At 32.8% G+C, this 19,222-nt stretch overlaps 1 protein-coding gene across 1 annotated transcript in view; it reads left to right on the forward strand.

Moving 5' to 3' along the window:
* The first annotated feature begins 225 nt into the window (after positions 1–225).
* The window catches only part of LOC127730102 (contactin-like), a 75,288-nt gene continuing 56,291 nt past the window's right edge, over positions 226–19,222 (forward strand). The window contains exons 1-7 of the mRNA XM_052238214.1: positions 226–384; positions 4,137–4,209; positions 4,848–4,942; positions 5,965–6,050; positions 8,661–8,812; positions 10,395–10,502; positions 14,294–14,469. Of these exons, the coding sequence (XP_052094174.1) occupies positions 4,146–4,209; positions 4,848–4,942; positions 5,965–6,050; positions 8,661–8,812; positions 10,395–10,502; positions 14,294–14,469 (681 nt within the window). The 5' untranslated portion in view covers positions 226–384; positions 4,137–4,145. The remainder of the gene's footprint in view (positions 385–4,136; positions 4,210–4,847; positions 4,943–5,964; positions 6,051–8,660; positions 8,813–10,394; positions 10,503–14,293; positions 14,470–19,222) is intronic.

Raw genomic sequence — 19,222 nt, forward strand, 5'->3', positions numbered from 1 at the left:
GGGAAACGTAAAGTATAGAGTAATGGACAAAATGAATAATGAATAGAGAAAAGTGATCTACAAAATTAAAGAATATAAATATTTGAAGGACACATCTAAAGTTAAAACCCTCATGGAACTTTCAAAAGATGTAAAAATAAATTTGAATTTTCCCGCAATAAAAAGTTCACCAAACTAAAACATTCAAGTTATCTTGATCACTCAAGCGTGTAAGTGATTTAAACCCCCAGGCAAGATCTTTTGAAAGATGTAAAGTGCGACAATTTGAGCGAATCTTTTATACTTTTCGTAGTTTCGTTTTTTTTTTGTAATAAGTACTTTTTTATAGACCAGAAACCGACGACAAGTTAATTTATACCCATAGCCTAGGTAAATCGTGCACAGGTGAGTTTAAACAGGTAAAGATTGGAAAATATCGCTTCCGTAAAATGTCAACAGGTTGACTCACAAGCAATGATGATTTGTTGCATAATGAGATTTAAAACGGTCAATTAGATTAAATGCAAGTCTTGACAAATACATTTCATTTCTTTTATTTTCAAACATTAAGTAAAAATTAGAAAATACCTATGAAATATGTTCAGTATACAGGGGCAGATCCAGGATTTTAGCCCAAATTTAGGTAAGGGGAGGGGGGCGCAAATTACTTACTTGACTTAATCCACTTCGTCCGAAGGGGACATAGGGCAACTACAGTTTCTCTCCATTTCTTCCTGTCCATGGCTGTTCATTTTGTTTCTTTCCAGGTCTTCCCAATTTTGCTCAACTCAGTTGTTAGTCCCCTGCGCCAGGTGTTTTTTGGCCTCCCCCTTTTTGATGTCCTTGTGGGTTCCATTCTAGGGCTTGCTTGGTAATGTTTGTATCTCTTTTTCTGAGGGTATGCCCCATCCACCTCCACTTTCTTGTTCTTAATATCTGAGTTGTTGGCTGTTGTTTGGTTCTTCTCCATAACTCATTATTGGATATTTTGTTTGGCCATCTGATGTTGAGGATGTTTCTCAAACATTTATTGACAAAAGTTTGGACTGATTTGACAGATGCAGCTGTTTCTCTCCAGGTTTCTGATCTGTATAGGAGTACAGATTTGACATTGGTGGTAAATATCCGTAACTTTGTGCTAGTTCTTAAAGCATTACTCCTCCAAACAGGTTTATGCATGGAAAATACCTGCTGTGCTTTCTTTTTCTCGCCCAAATTTGTCTTCGTCTGTGCCTCCTGATGTACTGACAATATTTCCAAGGTAAGTGAAGTGTTGTACATCTTCAACAGTAGAGTCGTCGATCTTAAGACAATCTTGCTGGTTTGTATTTAGCCTCATTGATTAAGTTTCCTGTGGGTTGATGTAAAGGCCTGTTTGTTTTGCTACTGCTTCAAGACTTTTGATCTGATGTTGTGCATCTTGGAAACGATGGGATAGTGTACAAATGTCATCAGCAAATTCTAGGTCTCTAAGACCTGTTGTGAAAGTCCATCCAATGCCTTTAGGATCTTTATAGGCTGATCTACCAACCCAGCCAACTACCATTAGGAAAAGGAGCGGAGAGAGAAGACAACCTTGACGTACCCCAGTTGTTAAGGGGAAAGGTTCAGTCATAGTTCCACCGTGTATAAGTTGATAGGAAATTTGGTCGTATAGCAGTTTTATCATTTGGATGATCTTTTGTGGAATTCCATAGCGTCCCAGAATGTTCCAGAGGACCTGATGGTCAATGCTATCAAAAGCTTTCTGGAAATCCACGAAATTCAGGTACATGTAAAGTGGCATCTGCCATTCTATTGTCTGTTCGATAATAATTCTCAATGTGGCTATTTGGTCTTCACATGATCTTTCTTGTCTGAAGCCAGCTTGTTCATCTCTTAATATCTTATCGACTTCATTTTTTATTCTGCTAAGGATGATGCTACAGAGCAGTTTGCTAGGTATGGACAATAAAGTGATACCTCTCCAGTTGTTACATAATGACTTGTCACCTTTTTTGGGGATTTTCACAAAAGTCCTTTACGCCAATCATCTGGTATTTGTTCTTCTTGCCAGACCTTATTCAGTAGTTGTAACAGGCTAAGGACAGAGATATCATCCAAGAATTTAATAGCTTCTGGTGGTATGTTATCAATGCCTCCTGCTTTCCCATTTTTTAAATTGGACTCAATACAGTTACATGTAGTTATATCGACAATGTTGTCAGATTTGTTTGGCAAAATCGAAAAGTGCCAAACACTAATTCTTTATATGCAGACCACAGATACAATTAGTGTGTTGTCATCAATTGACCAGAGATACTTATCAATCACATGGTTTTAATCAAGACAGGTTTACTCTTATATAAAAATGAGGAGATGTGGTATGATTGCCATAGAGACAATTTTACTATCCACCAAAGTTCAAATGAAGTGGATGTAAGCAATTATAGGCAACCGTACAGCCTTTAACAATAAGAAAAACCCATACCATATAGTTGGCTTTAAAAGGCCCCAACATAAAAAATATGAAACAATTCAATTGAGAAAACCTGATTTATAACAAAACAATTTACGAAAAGCAAATATGACAGATATGAACCAATGACAACCATTGAACTATAGACTCGTGACTTGGACAGGCACATAAAGAATGTGGCAGGTTAAAAATGTTTTTGAGCTCTCAACCCTCCCCTAACCTGGGACAGAGGTGTTACAGCACAATTAAGAACAAACTATAAAATCGTTAAAAAGGGCTTAACTCATTAGATCAATACAAAGCAGAAAAACAAACAAAAACAAAAACCGGATATGGCAGGTTACTTATATGTATATATCCCTACCAAAAAAAGATACAAAGTACAGATCTACAGATCTGAGAGTTCTCACAGTTAGTACAAAATCAAATCAAATCAAATCAAATATTTATTATTCCAATCATGGTCCCACAGGGGGCATTTACAATTAACAATTATGATAGTAGAAGCAACAAACATGAGACATTGTTCAGTATATAACGTGACAGATATTATAATAGACAATGAAAATAGTATTAATAACAAAAATACATTAAAAGTACTCTTGAGTATATATTTTTTTTTCCTTCCTTCCTTATGTCCAGCAGTGTAAAAATAAAAAAAAAAGTATTAATAATAAAGTTTGATCAACCTTAAATCATAAAACATAAAAACTTAAGTACATCTAGTTCAAGGCCAACAACAACTAATAAAAAAAATCATGTATCTAAGACTAAATTATCAATCAGTACACATCCAACATCCAATGGATTTAGTGTGAAGACGTTAACAGTCAGAAAAAACATGACCTTGTGCAATGCCTAAATATAGGTATCGACATTACCTGTTGGAAAACACATTTGTTAATTTCAGTCACGTTGTTTGACCTTGATTTAATCGTAAACAACTTAATAAACCAATTCAACTGATGCACAAAAAATTTAAATCCGACCAGATTTATGCATACTACAAGGTTTTATAATAGTGAGTGACAATATTTTATTCTTTTAAGGGGTTAAGTTTAAACCACTTTTAAGATGTATTTCAGCTACCTACAAATCATCAGGGGCGGATCCAGAAATTTTCATAAGAGGGGGCCCACTGAGTGCCTAAGAGGGGGGCCCGCTCCAGTCATGCTTCAGTGATTCCCTATATAATCAACCAAATTTTTCCCACAAAATGGGGGCCCGGCCCCCCACCCCTAAATCCACCTCTGGTCATAATAGTTGTACCTGAAAAAACTAGACACTGTGAAGGATCGAGTAATACATATGATTCAGAGGCAGAAAATTAGAAATTTCCAGTTTAAAATATGAAAATTAATTTAGCAAGTGCTAAATAATACAGAGAAATATCAAATTTAGTGGAAAAAAGAATGCGCACTACATTATGCATATATTTATATAAAACAAAGTCTTAAGACATTTTATGTAATGGTCAAACCACCTTTGTCCTATATGATAGTTTCTTCACTTTCTGTCTGATATACTTCTAGTAATCTGGGCTGGTATAATTTTGTGTATTAAATTCATACTATATGTATCTATGCCACTGACACATGTACAAAGTGTAATGCATTTTCAAGATGAACAATATACATTTGTACATGATATTAAAGACATAGAAAGTTGTACATTTTTAGTGAAATTTTTTTTTGTACAGAGAGTTACAATGGTCACATACAGCCTGGTATTACTACTGGTAACCTGTGTCTTATCCCAAGATCTTAGATACAGTAAGTAAAAAATCCATAATGCATACTTCAACAAATCTGATAAATTTAGAGACAGGTTTTTTATGAGCCACAAGTTCTCTGAAATTACAAAATTACATAAATTTATACATGTTAAATGCGATATATATATACACATGTATATGTACTTCCTAAATCTGTAATAAGAATCAATTCTTTTTTTAGTTACTAAAAAAATCATGCAAAATTTTATATTTACCTAAGTCTATTCATTCTTTTCTTGCACTTTTGCAACTAAAAAAGCTATCAGAAATTGTTAAAGATATATATTTGTATATGACTGATATATATGTACAACAGAAAATTTTCAAAGCAATAGTACACCACTCAGCATGAATTAAAATAAACTCTCTGGGGCCTAAATTGTTGGATTTTAAAGAAATTTATATCTCAGTACTAGTTTGAAAAAAATTAGCGCTAATCACTTATTTTTAAGGGAGTTAAAAGTTGCTCCTTGGAAATGTAAATTTTATGTAAATTTGCATTGTAAACACACTGCCTACATTTTAAGGGTGATTTAAAGAAAAAAATTACGGTTTATATAACAGTCTACTCCACTTGATCTCATATGTAGTTGTGTAGGTTATTGTATAATTTTCTCTTACACAACCATTTTGCAGATTGTCCAGATGATTGGGTTACCACTGACAACACATGTTACAAGTTTGTCTTCTCACCTAAACTGACCTATGAAAAAGCTAGGAAGACATGTGCTGTAAGTCTAATAGATAAGTTTTTGATTAATTTTTATTTATATTAGTAATATAAATGATTAACATGTTTTTTATATTAGTAATATAAATGATTAACGATGTTAACTCGAACATCAGTTAACAATTACTTCCCTTGAAAGGCAAACAAAATGACTGAACATGTTATTTCTTGAACACTATATTGCTTCTTTACCAAACAACATTTAAAACCAAATCATCTGCATTGATGTTGACATCTCATCCTGTTTCTCATGTGGCATTCAAGACATATAATGACACTACAATTTACATGTATTGAAAGAAGCATTAACAATCAATCAATATTAAAAGAAGTCTGATTTAAAAGTTTATCTTCTCTTTCAACTACAGTTTACCTAAGGATAATATTGTAACTTTGGGTCATTATTGACAAAGTGTTCCTGTGTCATGATCATTCTATTTTGATATTAGATGACTGTCAGAGAAGATATTTTAGCTTGCATGTTTGCTAATGTTGGAATTTCTTTTTTTTCCATTTTCTTGAGAACTGATGTGCTAATATAAATTAAATATGACTGGAGGGTTCATTGTGAGTCAATTACTGAGCTTTTATACTTAATTGTCCTGAAGCTGACATAGTGGATGTCAGCTGGGACTTGAATTTTTTTTCAAAACTGTGGGGCATACATACATATAGAAAATCTTAAAAACTTATGAGCAAATTGTTTTCCGATATGGAAAAAAACTTTCTTTGCAACATCTATGAAAATGTTTACATGTAAGTTCTTTGATCTTTGATGAGTATAGACCAATCAATATAAATGTCCCTACATTGTAGGTAGAAAACTTTTACTTCTGCAAAATATTTGCATAATAAGGAAACTCCTCACCACATAGGACATGGCTGCTAAGTAATCGGCATACCTTTAGGCTCAAATTATTAACCATGTTAACTGTCCTTGTGTGTCATCCATATGGTATCACAAAAAGAGTAACCATTTACATGATTTACAGGTACTTTAAAAATATGTTATTTATTTCACAGGATATGTTTGCCTCACTGATAAGTATCACAGATTTAACAGAACACAATTTTATTGAGAATTATCTGATCAATAATGATTTTTATAGGTATGTATATATAGATTCTACTGCTGCATCAAGTGCGATACAATATTTATCCAAAGAAGACAGTTAAAAGTTTTCAAATTAAAATGCAAGGCTTGCCTAGCGTTGTAAATATTTCAAATTTAATCGTCGAGAGTGGATAAACATCATATTGCACGAGATTTGGTGGTAGAATCTGTTTCTCTAATGATTTTTAGACATATACAGACAATCTTAATTCTTCTTTTCGAATGATCTTGAAAAAAGATATGTTCTTTTTATGTGACGTCATCAGGCATGGTTGCCTTTTTTCATGACATCAATATAGGAAATTCAGAGGAAAGCAAAAAAATTTGACTTCATAATCGAAATTTGACCAACTAAAAATTGAGATCAAACGAAACACACGTTGATTAGATAAAAATAATCAGCAGGTCAGGAAAATGATAAATTGGGTAAGAATAAGATAAATATAGATTCTACCACTGCATCGAGTGTGATACATTATTTATCCACTCAAGACAGTTAAATTTTCAAATTTAAAACGCGAGACTCGACGAGCGTTTTAAATATTTAAAATTGAACTGTCGAGAGTGAATAAATATTGTATTACACGAGATTTGGTGGTGGAATATGTTTCTCTAATAATTTTCAAACAATATGCAGGCAAACTTATTCCGTCTTTTCGAATGATCTGTAAAAAGATGTGTTCTTTCTATGTGACGTCATCAGGCATGGTCGCCTTTTTTTATGCCGTCACAATAGGAAATTCAGAGGAAAGCAAGTAAATTCGACGTCATAATCACATACATGTGAACCTCCCGACGGGAATACAATAATCCCGTTTTCAGGGGTCTCCTCCCGTCCTCCCGTTGAAGAGAAAAAAATCCCGTGTATGAAATATTTCATGAATGAAAACTTTCAGCCGCCATATCCGGTGTAACTGACATTACCTGAAGTTAAATTTTACCTGTAAATCAAAGAACATGCATAATTATATGACTTCACTTGCCAGCTTAGGTGTCAAACATACTGGTAATCAACGATTTTTACCTCAGGCTAACTGCCGTTGTTTAATAAAAACTTTGTGTATTTAAAGTTATTTTCCTTTAAATAATGTAAATTGTTAAAAGAATATGAATGAAATGTAAATTGAACAAAATTATCATAAAACGATGGTAATAAAATGATTTTAAATGTCTTAGGACAAATAAAAAAAATAATAATTTGGAGATTATTTGAGGGTTCTACACTTTTTTTCAAGGCTTAAATTGAAATTTATTTGATAAGTATGACCTTTATTAATCGATTATACCATCCGTAGACAATTTCTACATCACAAGGCTACATTTACGACAAAATTTAAGTCGATAAAAAACCTCCTAATCTGAGTCCTAATCTCCTGATCAAAATTTCCCAATCTCCTGATCTGAGTTTCACAGTCCATCACATGTATGTAATCGGATTTTAACCAATGAAGAACTGAGATCAAACGAACCACACGTTGATTAAATTTTTTTTATACAATGGGTGCAGAAAGGGATAAATTGGTGAAGAATTAGAGAAAGTTATATATACACAATCTATGGTTCAGCTAGTCATACATCAAGTAAATATCCATCTATCCATCAGAATTGAAAACATTAACATATTTCTAACTATTGCAATTTTATCAGACAGATTTTGTATTAATTTTTTAGCGTGATATTTTGAAGTTGTACTGTGTTAGTTAGTGCTGTTCAAATCTGTTGCAGTCTGTTATTTCTATGAAATACTTGTATTTACTGATTGAGAATAAAAGTTTTCTTTTTGGTGAGGAGCTAAATATTGAGTTGTTCTATGCAAGTGATTTTACATCAGAAATAAAGTTGACCATTTTCTTTTATTTGATTTCAAAAATTGATTGATGTTCTAACACAAGGACCTTGCTAAATCTTCTAGTATTGAAGCAAACAACTATTCAGAAACTAGCAAGTAAACTTTAAGGAATTTTTTTGTGTGATCTGAATACATCATACTATTGGTAACATTTTGATGTTGATATTTGATATTTTTCTATTCTAAACTTCAGTTTGTATTATTTATTATTCAGAACATTGACTTTATCTTCATCTCATTTTATATTCACAACTGTAAGAATTAATTTAATGGTTTGCCTTTTCGAAACACAACTGTTATCTGTACATCCAATCTTTCCCGATGCTATCAGACATTTGATAAACTTAATCAATCTGTGTCTAATATAAAAATAAATAGATGTACCATCATTATGTCGTAAATTGAGACAAGTATCCACCAGAGACCAAATGATGGGGATGAAAGCAACTTTAGGTCACCATACAACTTTTTACAAAGAGCAACCCCCATACCATATAATAAGCTATAGAAGGCAAAGATAACAAAAGGTAAAACAATTCAAATGAAAAAACCAACAGCTTGATTTATGAAAAAAACAACAAATAACAAACAAATATGACAGACAGCAGCCAATGACCGCTGAATTACTAGCTCCCGACATGGGACTAAATTTAGTTCAAGACTGTTACCTTCTGGAATATCTTTACAATCTTGTATTGTCATACAAATGCATAAATTTCATTTTGCTCATAATCTTCATTATATATTTATGTATAGAAATAGTTGGTATACAAGAGGAATACAGGACTTTTCAGGTACAAACTCCTGGTACTGGGATGGGGAGACGACACCTATACCCTACACTCAGCAATACTGGTTACCAAATGCTCAAAAGTCTCCTGGTGTTATCATTGTATACAGTTATGCAGGTAAGTTGACATTGAGTTCAGGATCAAAGTAGTAAAGTGTAAATTACTGAAGTTTTCATCTTGAACTTCGTCAATGAACTTTTTAAAATTTGATGTGGTGTAAAAATTAAGAAAATAATAATTAGAATAAAAAATGGAAACAGCGAATGTGTCAAAGCGACAACAACCAGACCAAAGAGCAGAAAACACCCCAAGGCCACCAAGGGTCTTCAATGCAGCGAGAAGATCCTGCACCCGGAGGCAGGCTTCAGCTGGCCCCTAACATTAATGTTTTCTAGTTCAGCTAAATGGATGCCTCACTAAACTCCCAAACATACAAATGAACTAAAATAAAAAAAGCACACAAGACTACATTGTAACAAAGGCTAGAGGTTCCTGACTTGGCACATGCAAAAAATTAGGCACGATTAAACATGCTCGTAAACTCAGTTCACAAGAAGTTCATATAAAAATCAAGCACAATCCCTCCCATTAGGGGACAACAGTATTGTAACTATATCCTTTATGAATAAGTCTGTTTAAAGGTTTTTTTAGCTTTTGAGGTGAATGACAACATTTTTGTGCTTTGTATAGAATATTACCATAAAAGATGGGATGTGAAATACCTGAATTTATAAGATGTCTGTGTGTTGATTTATATTTACGATTGATGTCCTTGTAGTGATGATAAAATTTAGTAAAAGTTTTGACAAGTTTGTGATATCAAAAACCCTGAGATATTCATAAGAAGACATGTGAGAGAACATGTAAATATCAAGAAGACAGCAAACCACTCTCTCAATAATAGTAATTTAAATGTGTTGAATTTGGGTTTTTTAATCATTAAGATATGTCAGTTGTTTCCCCTATACAATCATTTTACAATTGCAGAATATACTGACACAGGGCTCCCTAACTCTGCGTTCGTGCACTGCTTAGGTATATTGTATTACAGAGGAAATTTGAATTAAAAAGATTAATAAATGTAAATAAAGAAGAAAAGATAGAGATTTTGTATATTGAGTTTCTACACAATATCCCTTCTTTTCCATTACAATAAAAATGTACAGTTTTTACGAATGGGCAGAAATTTAAAAAATGACCCATGACTGATAGAATCAGCAGGTTATTAGAAAAGGATATGTTAATGCATTTGGTGAAACAAATGATATTCTAATGCTAGTATGAATGCATACTCTTTATGTCAAATTGGAGCTTCCAGACTTATTTCCTTCCAAATATTTATGATGAAGTAAACAGTTTCGCATTTCTCATTTCGGGGCCCTTTATAGCTGACTATGCTGTATGGGCTTTACTCATTGTTGAAGGCTGAACAGTGACCTATAGTTGTTAATTTCTGTGTCATTTGGTCTGTTGTGAAGAGTTGTCTCATTGGCAATCATACCACATCTTCTTGTTTTTATATAGTGCATGACAAATGTTAGTCAGATACATCATAATATCAAACCTTGGGCTTTCAGTCTTCTGTCTGATATTGTTTTTATCAAGTTTATACAATTGGACTTTTTTTTTTCTCTACTAATTGTTTCATTACAAATAATATATAAGAATTGAATGAATAAATTGTTTTTATTTGTTACAGTGAGTAAATATGGTTGGAGCTTAGCTGGAAAGAACAAAGTATTACCATACATTTGTGAAATACCAAGAACCTTTGCATATAGACTGACCATGGAAAAGAGAACTTTTGGTTTGTTTGAAACAAATGTTAAAAATATTAATTATATGAGACAGACTAAAAATGACTTTAAAAAAATTGTAACAAGCTATTGTAACTGTCTCTTCAATTTACAGCCGATTCCAACGAGTGTGTAGCTAAAGGTAGAATCTTTGGTTAGCTTCCTTGCTAGCTCAACCATGAATTGATTATTACCTTAAAATTGGGAGGAGCAAAGCGCTATTCTATCATCCAATGAAAATATTTGTATCAATGGCCTGTTTATTATTTATAATAAATGTATGTTTCATACAAAGGTTTACCAGACTACTTTGCAAATGAAATTTCATTTCTTAGTCTTTGATTGAATTAAAAAATCTTTTTATTACAATAAATCAGAATCGGAGTGACGGTTTTTTTTTTTTAAATATTTACGCCGTGAATAGGCAGTTTAGTTAATTAATGTCTTTTGGTGTAATCCCCACGCATAAAACATTGTTATGTATTTTCTTTATATATGCATATTTTTTAGATCTAAAATCTTTTATTATCACACAGAAAAGAAAAATTATCATGCACGGTTGTAGTACTTATATTTAGTTAAAAATGCAATGAAAAAAAACCAAGCAAACTGCAGTTTAGAATTGAAAATATTGCAGAGTTTATGGACATCCACTTGGTTTGTTAACATTACCTTACTTATTAGTTTTAGATAAATAATGCAGCCATGAAGACCAATTATTATGTCTCTACTTCAGTTAAATTTAAACTGACCTAGATTGAATGATCAGGTCATATGTACTTTTGAACACCTTCCAATCTTTTTTACCTGTCCGGGTGTATTGTAAACATATGCGTATGTGTAAAAGTCAATACGGTCAGCACTTGTCAATCATATCCAACTACATTTTATTAACTTGATGTAACAAATTCAACAGACAGGTAAAATATATTATTATTTGTAATGTCTGACGAAGAAGAAAACATTTTAGGAATTTCAGCTTTCAGTTAACTTTTCACCATTTATCAAAATAAAATTGGCAAATCAAACACACCTACAACATGCATGCTTGTGAATGAGCTTATAATTATCATTAAATTTTAAATTTTGATTGAAAACTTATTTTTAAACTGACTTGTAAAACTAGTTTTACAATGTTTATATTCTGTCACTTAATTCTGATTGGTTCTCTGCTTAACTATTGACTCCACCCAAAGGCTGGATGTACCTTACCTAATAATGATTTCATGGTTGAGCTAGCAAGGAAGCTATTAAACCAAAGATTCTACCTTTAGCTACACACTCATTGGAGTCGGCTGTAAATTTGTATAATTGTTAGCCAAATTGAGTCCGACTCTTTTTGTTAGGACAGGACAAATACATCTTCTTTTAGCATTTATTAGATCTCTGATCAGCTGGGATAGACGAAATTTCTAATGAGAAAGCACCATATTTAATTTTAGATCATTGGGACAAGGTCAAGAAAAAAGAAAAAGCCTAAAATTTAAAGAAAATTTTCCTTGACAGATACTTTTTCAAATTTAGATATATCCATAACTTTTAATGAATGATGCCCCTATGAATAAGATATCTGTTGATATTGAGATTCCTGGATCATATCAGCTATCAACAAGAATTTCTAAATAATCTCGTACATCAAATATTGATTTTGAAGTTAAAGTCAAGGTCATAGATGCTTAAAATAGACTGAAAAGGGGACATTGATATATTATCTCTATCTGTGAAGAATTTTCACATATGAATTGATCAGCAGTGTGTATTGGTATGACGTTGGCGTCGTCGTCGTCGTCCGAAGACACATTGGTTTTCGCACAATAACTTAAGTTTAAGTGATTGGATCTCTATGAAATTTTACCATAAGGTTCAATACCACAAAAGGAAGGTTGGGATTGATTTTGGGGGTTATGGTACCAACAGTTAAGGAATTATGGGCAAAAAAGGGGCAAAAAATAAGCATTTTTCTAGTTTCCAGACAATAACTTGTGGAACGATGTATGGATCTCTCTGAAATTATACCACAAGTTTCCATACCACAAAGGGATGGTTAGGATTTGCTTTGGGGGGTTTTGGCTCAAACTGTTTAGGAATTAGGGGCAAAAAAGGGGGAAAAACAAGGGTGTCCTGGTTAATGGACAAATACTTTAGTACAAAACATAATTTAAAGCAGTGTAAGGGAGGTAATTCAAATACATCATTTGAATTACCTCCATTACACTGCTTTTAAATTATGTATAAAGCAATGGTTAATGAACAATTAAGACAATTTGAAAGCAGTGTAAGGGAGGTAATCCAAATACAATGATTTGATTAACTCCCTTACACTGATTTTAAATTATGTTTAAAGAAATGCATATTTATAAAGGAAGACCAGTAAAAATATCTGCAAAAAAATCCATATGAAAGATTTGACACCATATTTTTAATTCTATTATGAAATAGATTAAGTTATCACTATGGTAAATTTAAATGGGTAATTATGGTTGCAAACTCCATTGGAAATTTGAATTGAGATTATGACCATATCTTGAGGGAAAGAATTTTTTTGGGGGAAAAAGGGGGGGTCATTTTTTACTCATTTCAGATTTCAGAAATTAAAAACAAAAATTCTTCAAATATTATTTTTGTTTGCCAAAAAAAAGTGTGTCGGGGGGAGGGGGAGGGGGGTTACGCAACAGCACCAAAAAAAAAGGGGGGGGGGGGGGGATTTTTTTTTTTTTTTTAGGGGGAGGGGGGGGCCAATTCGCAACAGCAAAGTGTATTGCACAAAAGCAAAAAATTGAATATAAATTCAAATCATATAACTAATTCTAAGTTCTTTGACTACAGTTATTCTGTGTCAGAAACCTTTTATATGTCAAATATTTAATTACAATCCAAATTCAGACCTGTATCAAGCGCGAATATTGCATCCATTTTTGCCCCAACTGTTCATGGTTAGACCTCTGTGGTCGTATCCAAATTTATTCCTTCATGTAATCTGTGTAAAATTTCTAAAATTTGGGACACATACAATTTTCTGAAAAGAAATACATTTTCAAGTTATCTTAAGATATTGCCTGCATGGTAGCTTCTTCTAAAGCAACATGTTACATACCATTATAAACCTCCAGTGATCTTTTGGGTCTTTGTAATAAGCTGTGTGGGTAAACAAATGTTTTAAAAATATACTAAATGGATCTTTGAATCTTCTTGTAGACCCATGTTAAGTAATGGTTATTTGTATGGATTCACTTCATGTCATAGCTATAAATTATGCTGTGAAAGAAACTATAACTCCTAACACTCAGAAAACTGAGTCAAGATGTGCACTTCTAGTTAGGCAGGAACAGTCCCATATTTTAATTTCTGAGTGCATATCATTAGTATGGATATGTATGGTGAATGTTCAGATGATGATTCACTTTAACATGTCTATTCGGTTACTGTACATGATTCCATTTTAAATGATTAAATTTCTGTTATATATGTATGTAGTACATGTGTATACACTGAGGAGCTTTGGAATAATACTGTAAATTTATGAGAAATTGATTTCTAAATGCAAATTTTTTAATAAGTGAAGTTAAATAAATCAAGTTTTTCCATCTTGATTCTATGGGCCATTGCTCAAATGGATAAAATCATTCAATTATTAACATAATTATTAGATACATGCCCATTAAATTGAAAGATTGAAATGATATATTCATTTTATAGTTTTATTCCACACTTTGAAACCCACAAGCAATTTTGACCCAACTTTGCTGATGGATCTTGTATATGTCATGTTAAAGCATATGGAATAATATAACTTTTTTTGAAGAATTTGGTATACCATTTCAAAATCTGACCAATATACAAAGAGGACCAATTTTCCAAGCACAGCCTGAAAGTGTGATGGTAGTTTCTCGCACTCCAATTGCTAATGTAGAGTGCCGAGCATCATGTTATCCTACCTGTCGTTACAAATGGTTCAGAGGATTGGGTTTGACTGAAGAGGTAAGATTAGTCAGGGATGATTCTATAATAACCTCAAAGCACAACATTTTAGTAAGTGGAAAAGCATTGCAGTAAGGATTTAGTTAATGATGGCCATAAATGCAATTTCTGAAAAGAAGGCTCTGGAAATGTAAGATTCTTGGTTAATTTTAAATTTAATTCAATAAGGAATTGAAAGGATTTGAAAGGACAAAGTACTATGAGAACAAGATTTGGTCCTTCTTTATAGAATGTTATGCAATCTGTTTAAATGTTTGCATGTTGTATTCTGCATATCTGCTAACGCTCAGGATAAAATTCGAATATCACGGCCCAGGCCATGTGTAAATGTCCAACAAATCTATGGCTTCCATGAATTATTTCTTGAATAACATTGACCAATGAACCATAAAATTTTAATATGTAAACTTTTGTTCATGCTTAGAAAAGATACTCAAAACATGGGATCAATATTCAATATCTTTTTTAACATCACTGCCTTTCACAATGTTTTCAACTGGCTTTAAGATGTCTTTAAAGTCAAGGACACCAACTTACCTAAGAACCAAAAGTGGTCCTTCTCAATGAAGGCAAATAAAATTTTCAATGTCTGCAAAAGCCTCAAATTTGATATCTCAATCATTTTTGTCGAGCCTTCGACTTTTGTCGCAAAAGCGAGACATAGCGATCCTACATTCCGTCGGCGTCGTCGTCGTCGGCGGCGTCCACAAATATTCACTCTGTGGTTAAAGTTTTTGAAATTTTAATAACTTTCTTAAACTACCCTGCATTTCTACCAAACTTGGACAGAAGCTTGTTTATGATCAAATGATAATATTCAAAAGTAAATTTTGTAAAAAAAAAATTCCATTTTTACCGTATTTTACTTATAAATGGACTTAGTTTTTCTGCCAGGAAACATTACATTCACTCTGTGGTTAAAGTTTTTGAAATTTTAATAACTTTCTTAAACTATCCTGGATTTGTACCAAACTTGGAAAGAAGCTTGTTTGTGATCATAAGATAGTATCCAGAAGTAAATTTTGTAAAAAAAAAATTCCATTTTTTCCGTATTTTACTTATAAATGGACTTAGTTTTTCTGCCAGGAAACATTACATTCACTCTGTGGTAAAAGTTTTTGAAATTTTAATAACTTTCTTAAACTATCCTGGATTTGTACCAAACTTGGAAAGAAGCTTGTTTGTGATCATAAGATAGTATGCAGAAGTAAATTTTGTAAAAAAAAAATTCCATTTTTTTCGTATTTTACTTATAAATGGACTTAGTTTTTCTGCCAGTTAACATTACATTCACTCTGTGGTTAAAGTTTTTAAAATTTTAACAACTTTCTTAAACTATCCTGGATTTGTACCAAACTTAGACAGAAGCTTGTTTATGATTAAAAGCTAGTATCTAAAAGGAAATTTTGTTAAAATTTTGTTCCATTTTTTCCGTATTTTACTTATAAATGGACTTAGTTTTTCTTCCAGTTAACATTACATAACAGTCTGCAGTTTAAGTTTTTATTTTAAAACATTTATTAGATTCATAAAGTATCCTGGATTTTTACCAAACTTGGACAGAAGCTACTTTCAATCAAAAGATAGTATAGAGAGGAATATTTTTATTAATTTTTTTCCTCATTTTTGTTGAGCCTGTGATTAACAGCAGAAGTAGGCGAGACACTGGGTTCCGCGGAACCCTTACGAATTTTTAAGTCTCCCAAACGAAGTTTGGGAAGACTTATTGTTTTTGCTCAGTTCTTATTATTATTATTATTCTTCTTCCTCTTCCTCTTCCTCTTCCGCCGTTTTTAAATTTGAACTTGTCCGCACCCATTCTCCAAAACCGCTTGTCAGATTAACTTAGGGTTTCACAATATGTTAGACTACTGTGGATTCATTTATTTTCGTGGATATCAATTTTCGTGGATAGAGAAAAAAAGACGTTTCGTGGTATACGTAAATTCGTGGATCGCTGATTACAAAAATAAAAATCAGATACGTAATTCTTGGATTTCTTTTTGATTTAGAAAATCATATAACCTCCTTGGTTTGATCAATAAAAAGATAGGAATCATTGAAAAAGTTTTGAATTGTAAAAATCCTCACTTGGTCATTCTAGGTTAAAGTGTTCATTGAAAACTTCTATTACAATAATGGGCAGAGACAAATTATTTGTTTGTTTTACAATTTATAAATTCTTGTCGGAATTTTATAAGGCATTCAAAACTCTTTGATTGAAAGCTCATTTCCCTAATCACGATATAATTAACAGTCATATAAGTTAAAGGTGTGAAAATAAATGTTCCTGTCATAAACAATATTACCTACGGGCAATATCCCCGTCCTTAATTAATCCTATTGATTTTCAATCACCAGTAAACCTAACTATGACACGGTAATAAACAACTTGCAGTTATTTTTCATGAAGAGTTCTAATCAATTTTAAAAAGTAAACTATCACTGATAGTCGATATATTTATTATTGATTTTATCAAAATACTTGTATCTTATTTCAATAAAAACACGTGTTATGTTACAATGTTTATCGCAAGTCAACACTATACCAGAACTGCATAACATAACCTGAAATAAACATCCAACTCCATACACATTTCTCAGGATTATTCTTCGTTGAATTCTTAAATTCGTGGTTCGCTGTGACCCACGAAACCCACGAAAAATTGGTATACCACGAATAAAAATGAATCCACAGTAACATGTCTAGTGGTGCAATCAGGGTTTTGTTTGTGCAATGGTGTTTATAAAGGGGTACTTTGAGGGGCAAAAGGAAAAGAGGGTTTTACTATAGAACCCTATGGGATTTTATTTTTTTAAATTTTCAAATGATTATAAATTGAAAACCGTTTGTGATAGACACAATCTTTTTAATTGAAAATGTTCTAAATGGTAAAACCCATTAAATGAAATACAGGGTTAGTCCCCAGGGGTCACCCCCACCCCCTGCCATTTAAGAAAGTTCTAATACCTTGTAAGTGGTCAAGATCCCCACCCCTAAACCATATATATTCTGGTTTGTCATGCTAAGATGGTTTGAATGATTTACAGGGTTAGTCCGCAGGGGTCATCCCGACCCCCTGCCATTTGAGAAAGTTCTAATATCTTGTAAATGGTCGAGATCCCCACCCCTAAACCATATATATTCTGGTTTGTCATGATAAAGCACATGAAATGAAATACAGGGTTAGTCCCCAGGGGTCACCCCCACCCCCTGCCATTTAAGAAAGTTCTAATACCTTGTAAATGGTCGAGATCCCCATCCCTAAACCATATATATTCTGGTTTGTCATGCTAAGATGGTTTGAATGAAATACAGGGTTAGTCCCCAGGGGTCACCCTCACCCTATGCCATTTAAGAAAGTTCTAATATCTTGTAAGTGGCCAAGATCCCCACCCCTAAACCATATATATTCTGGTTTATCATGCTAAGATGGTTTGAATAATATATAGGGTTAGTCCCCAGGGGTCATCCCGACCCCCTGCCATTTGAGAAAGTTCTAATATCTTGTAAATGGTCGAGATCCCCACCCCTAAACCATATATATTCTGGTTTGTCATGATAAACACATTAAATGAAATACAGGGTTAGTCCCCAGGGGTCACCCCCACCCCATGCCATTTAAGAAAGTTCTAATATCTTGTAAGTGTTCAAGATCCCCACCCCTAAACCATATATATTCTGGTTTGTCATGCTAAGATGGTTTGAATGATATACAGGGTTAGTCCCCAGGGGTCATCCCGACCCCCTGCCATTTGAGAAAGTTCTAATATCTTGTAAATGGTCGAGATCCCCACCCCTAAACCATATATATTCTGGTTTGTCATGCCAAGATGATTTGAATGATATACAGGGTTAGTCCCCAGGCATCACTAATGCATATAACTTTACTGGACCAAACCAATTTTCACTGGACTTTGCCCATTGTCAGGCGACCCTGGGAATTACGAATTATGGGAGCTTTGTTTGGGAGACTTTGTAACAGCATCCTGTTACAATCATTTCTTGTCTTCAATGATTTAAAGTTCCAGCATGGCATTATTGTTGATCAAGATGATAAAGGCAGATTGGGTGTCTTCCTCCATCTTGGATTGTAAAATATTGATTGATTGGTGTTTGTAAAATATCAATAACAATAAGTCTAGGTCTTTAATGGAATGTGCAAATTATAGAGAGATAAATAGAATTCATTTGTAAGACATTTTGCCTTAAAGAAGAAAATTATGTGTTTTATCAATTTGTCGACTTTTTTACAAATACAGAATATACTTTGTTTGATTCAATTTTTTTTCAACTTTGCCATAAAAGGGGAGATAATTCAAGTTTTTAACTTTTATAAAAGAATCAGTTATGAATTTACTTATTTTGTTTTGTAGCAAGAAAATGAGTCAGGTGACCCCAATTTTTAGTCCCCTACCAACGAAGTCGAAGGGGACTTAAAGTATGCACTTTGTCTGTCTGTCTGTCTGTCTGTCAGTCAGGCAAATCAGTTTTCCACACTTTTTTCTACGTGCATGAAGATATTGATTTGATATTTGGTGTATTGTAATATCATGACAAGTTACAGATCAAGTTCGAATTTTGCTCTGGTCTGATAATTTTGTGCAGAGTTATGGTCCTTGGACTTAGAAAATTCACTCAAATAATGAGATTTCCGCACTTTTTTTCGTCATGCTTGTAGATATTGATTTGATAATTGGTATATAGTTTTATCATGACAAATTACAGATCAAGTATGAATTTTGTTCCGGT

The sequence above is a fragment of the Mytilus californianus genome, unplaced genomic scaffold (assembly GCF_021869535.1).
Source record: "Mytilus californianus isolate M0D057914Y unplaced genomic scaffold, xbMytCali1.0.p SCAF_2, whole genome shotgun sequence".
In the NCBI taxonomy this organism is placed as follows: Eukaryota; Metazoa; Mollusca; class Bivalvia; order Mytilida; family Mytilidae; genus Mytilus; species Mytilus californianus.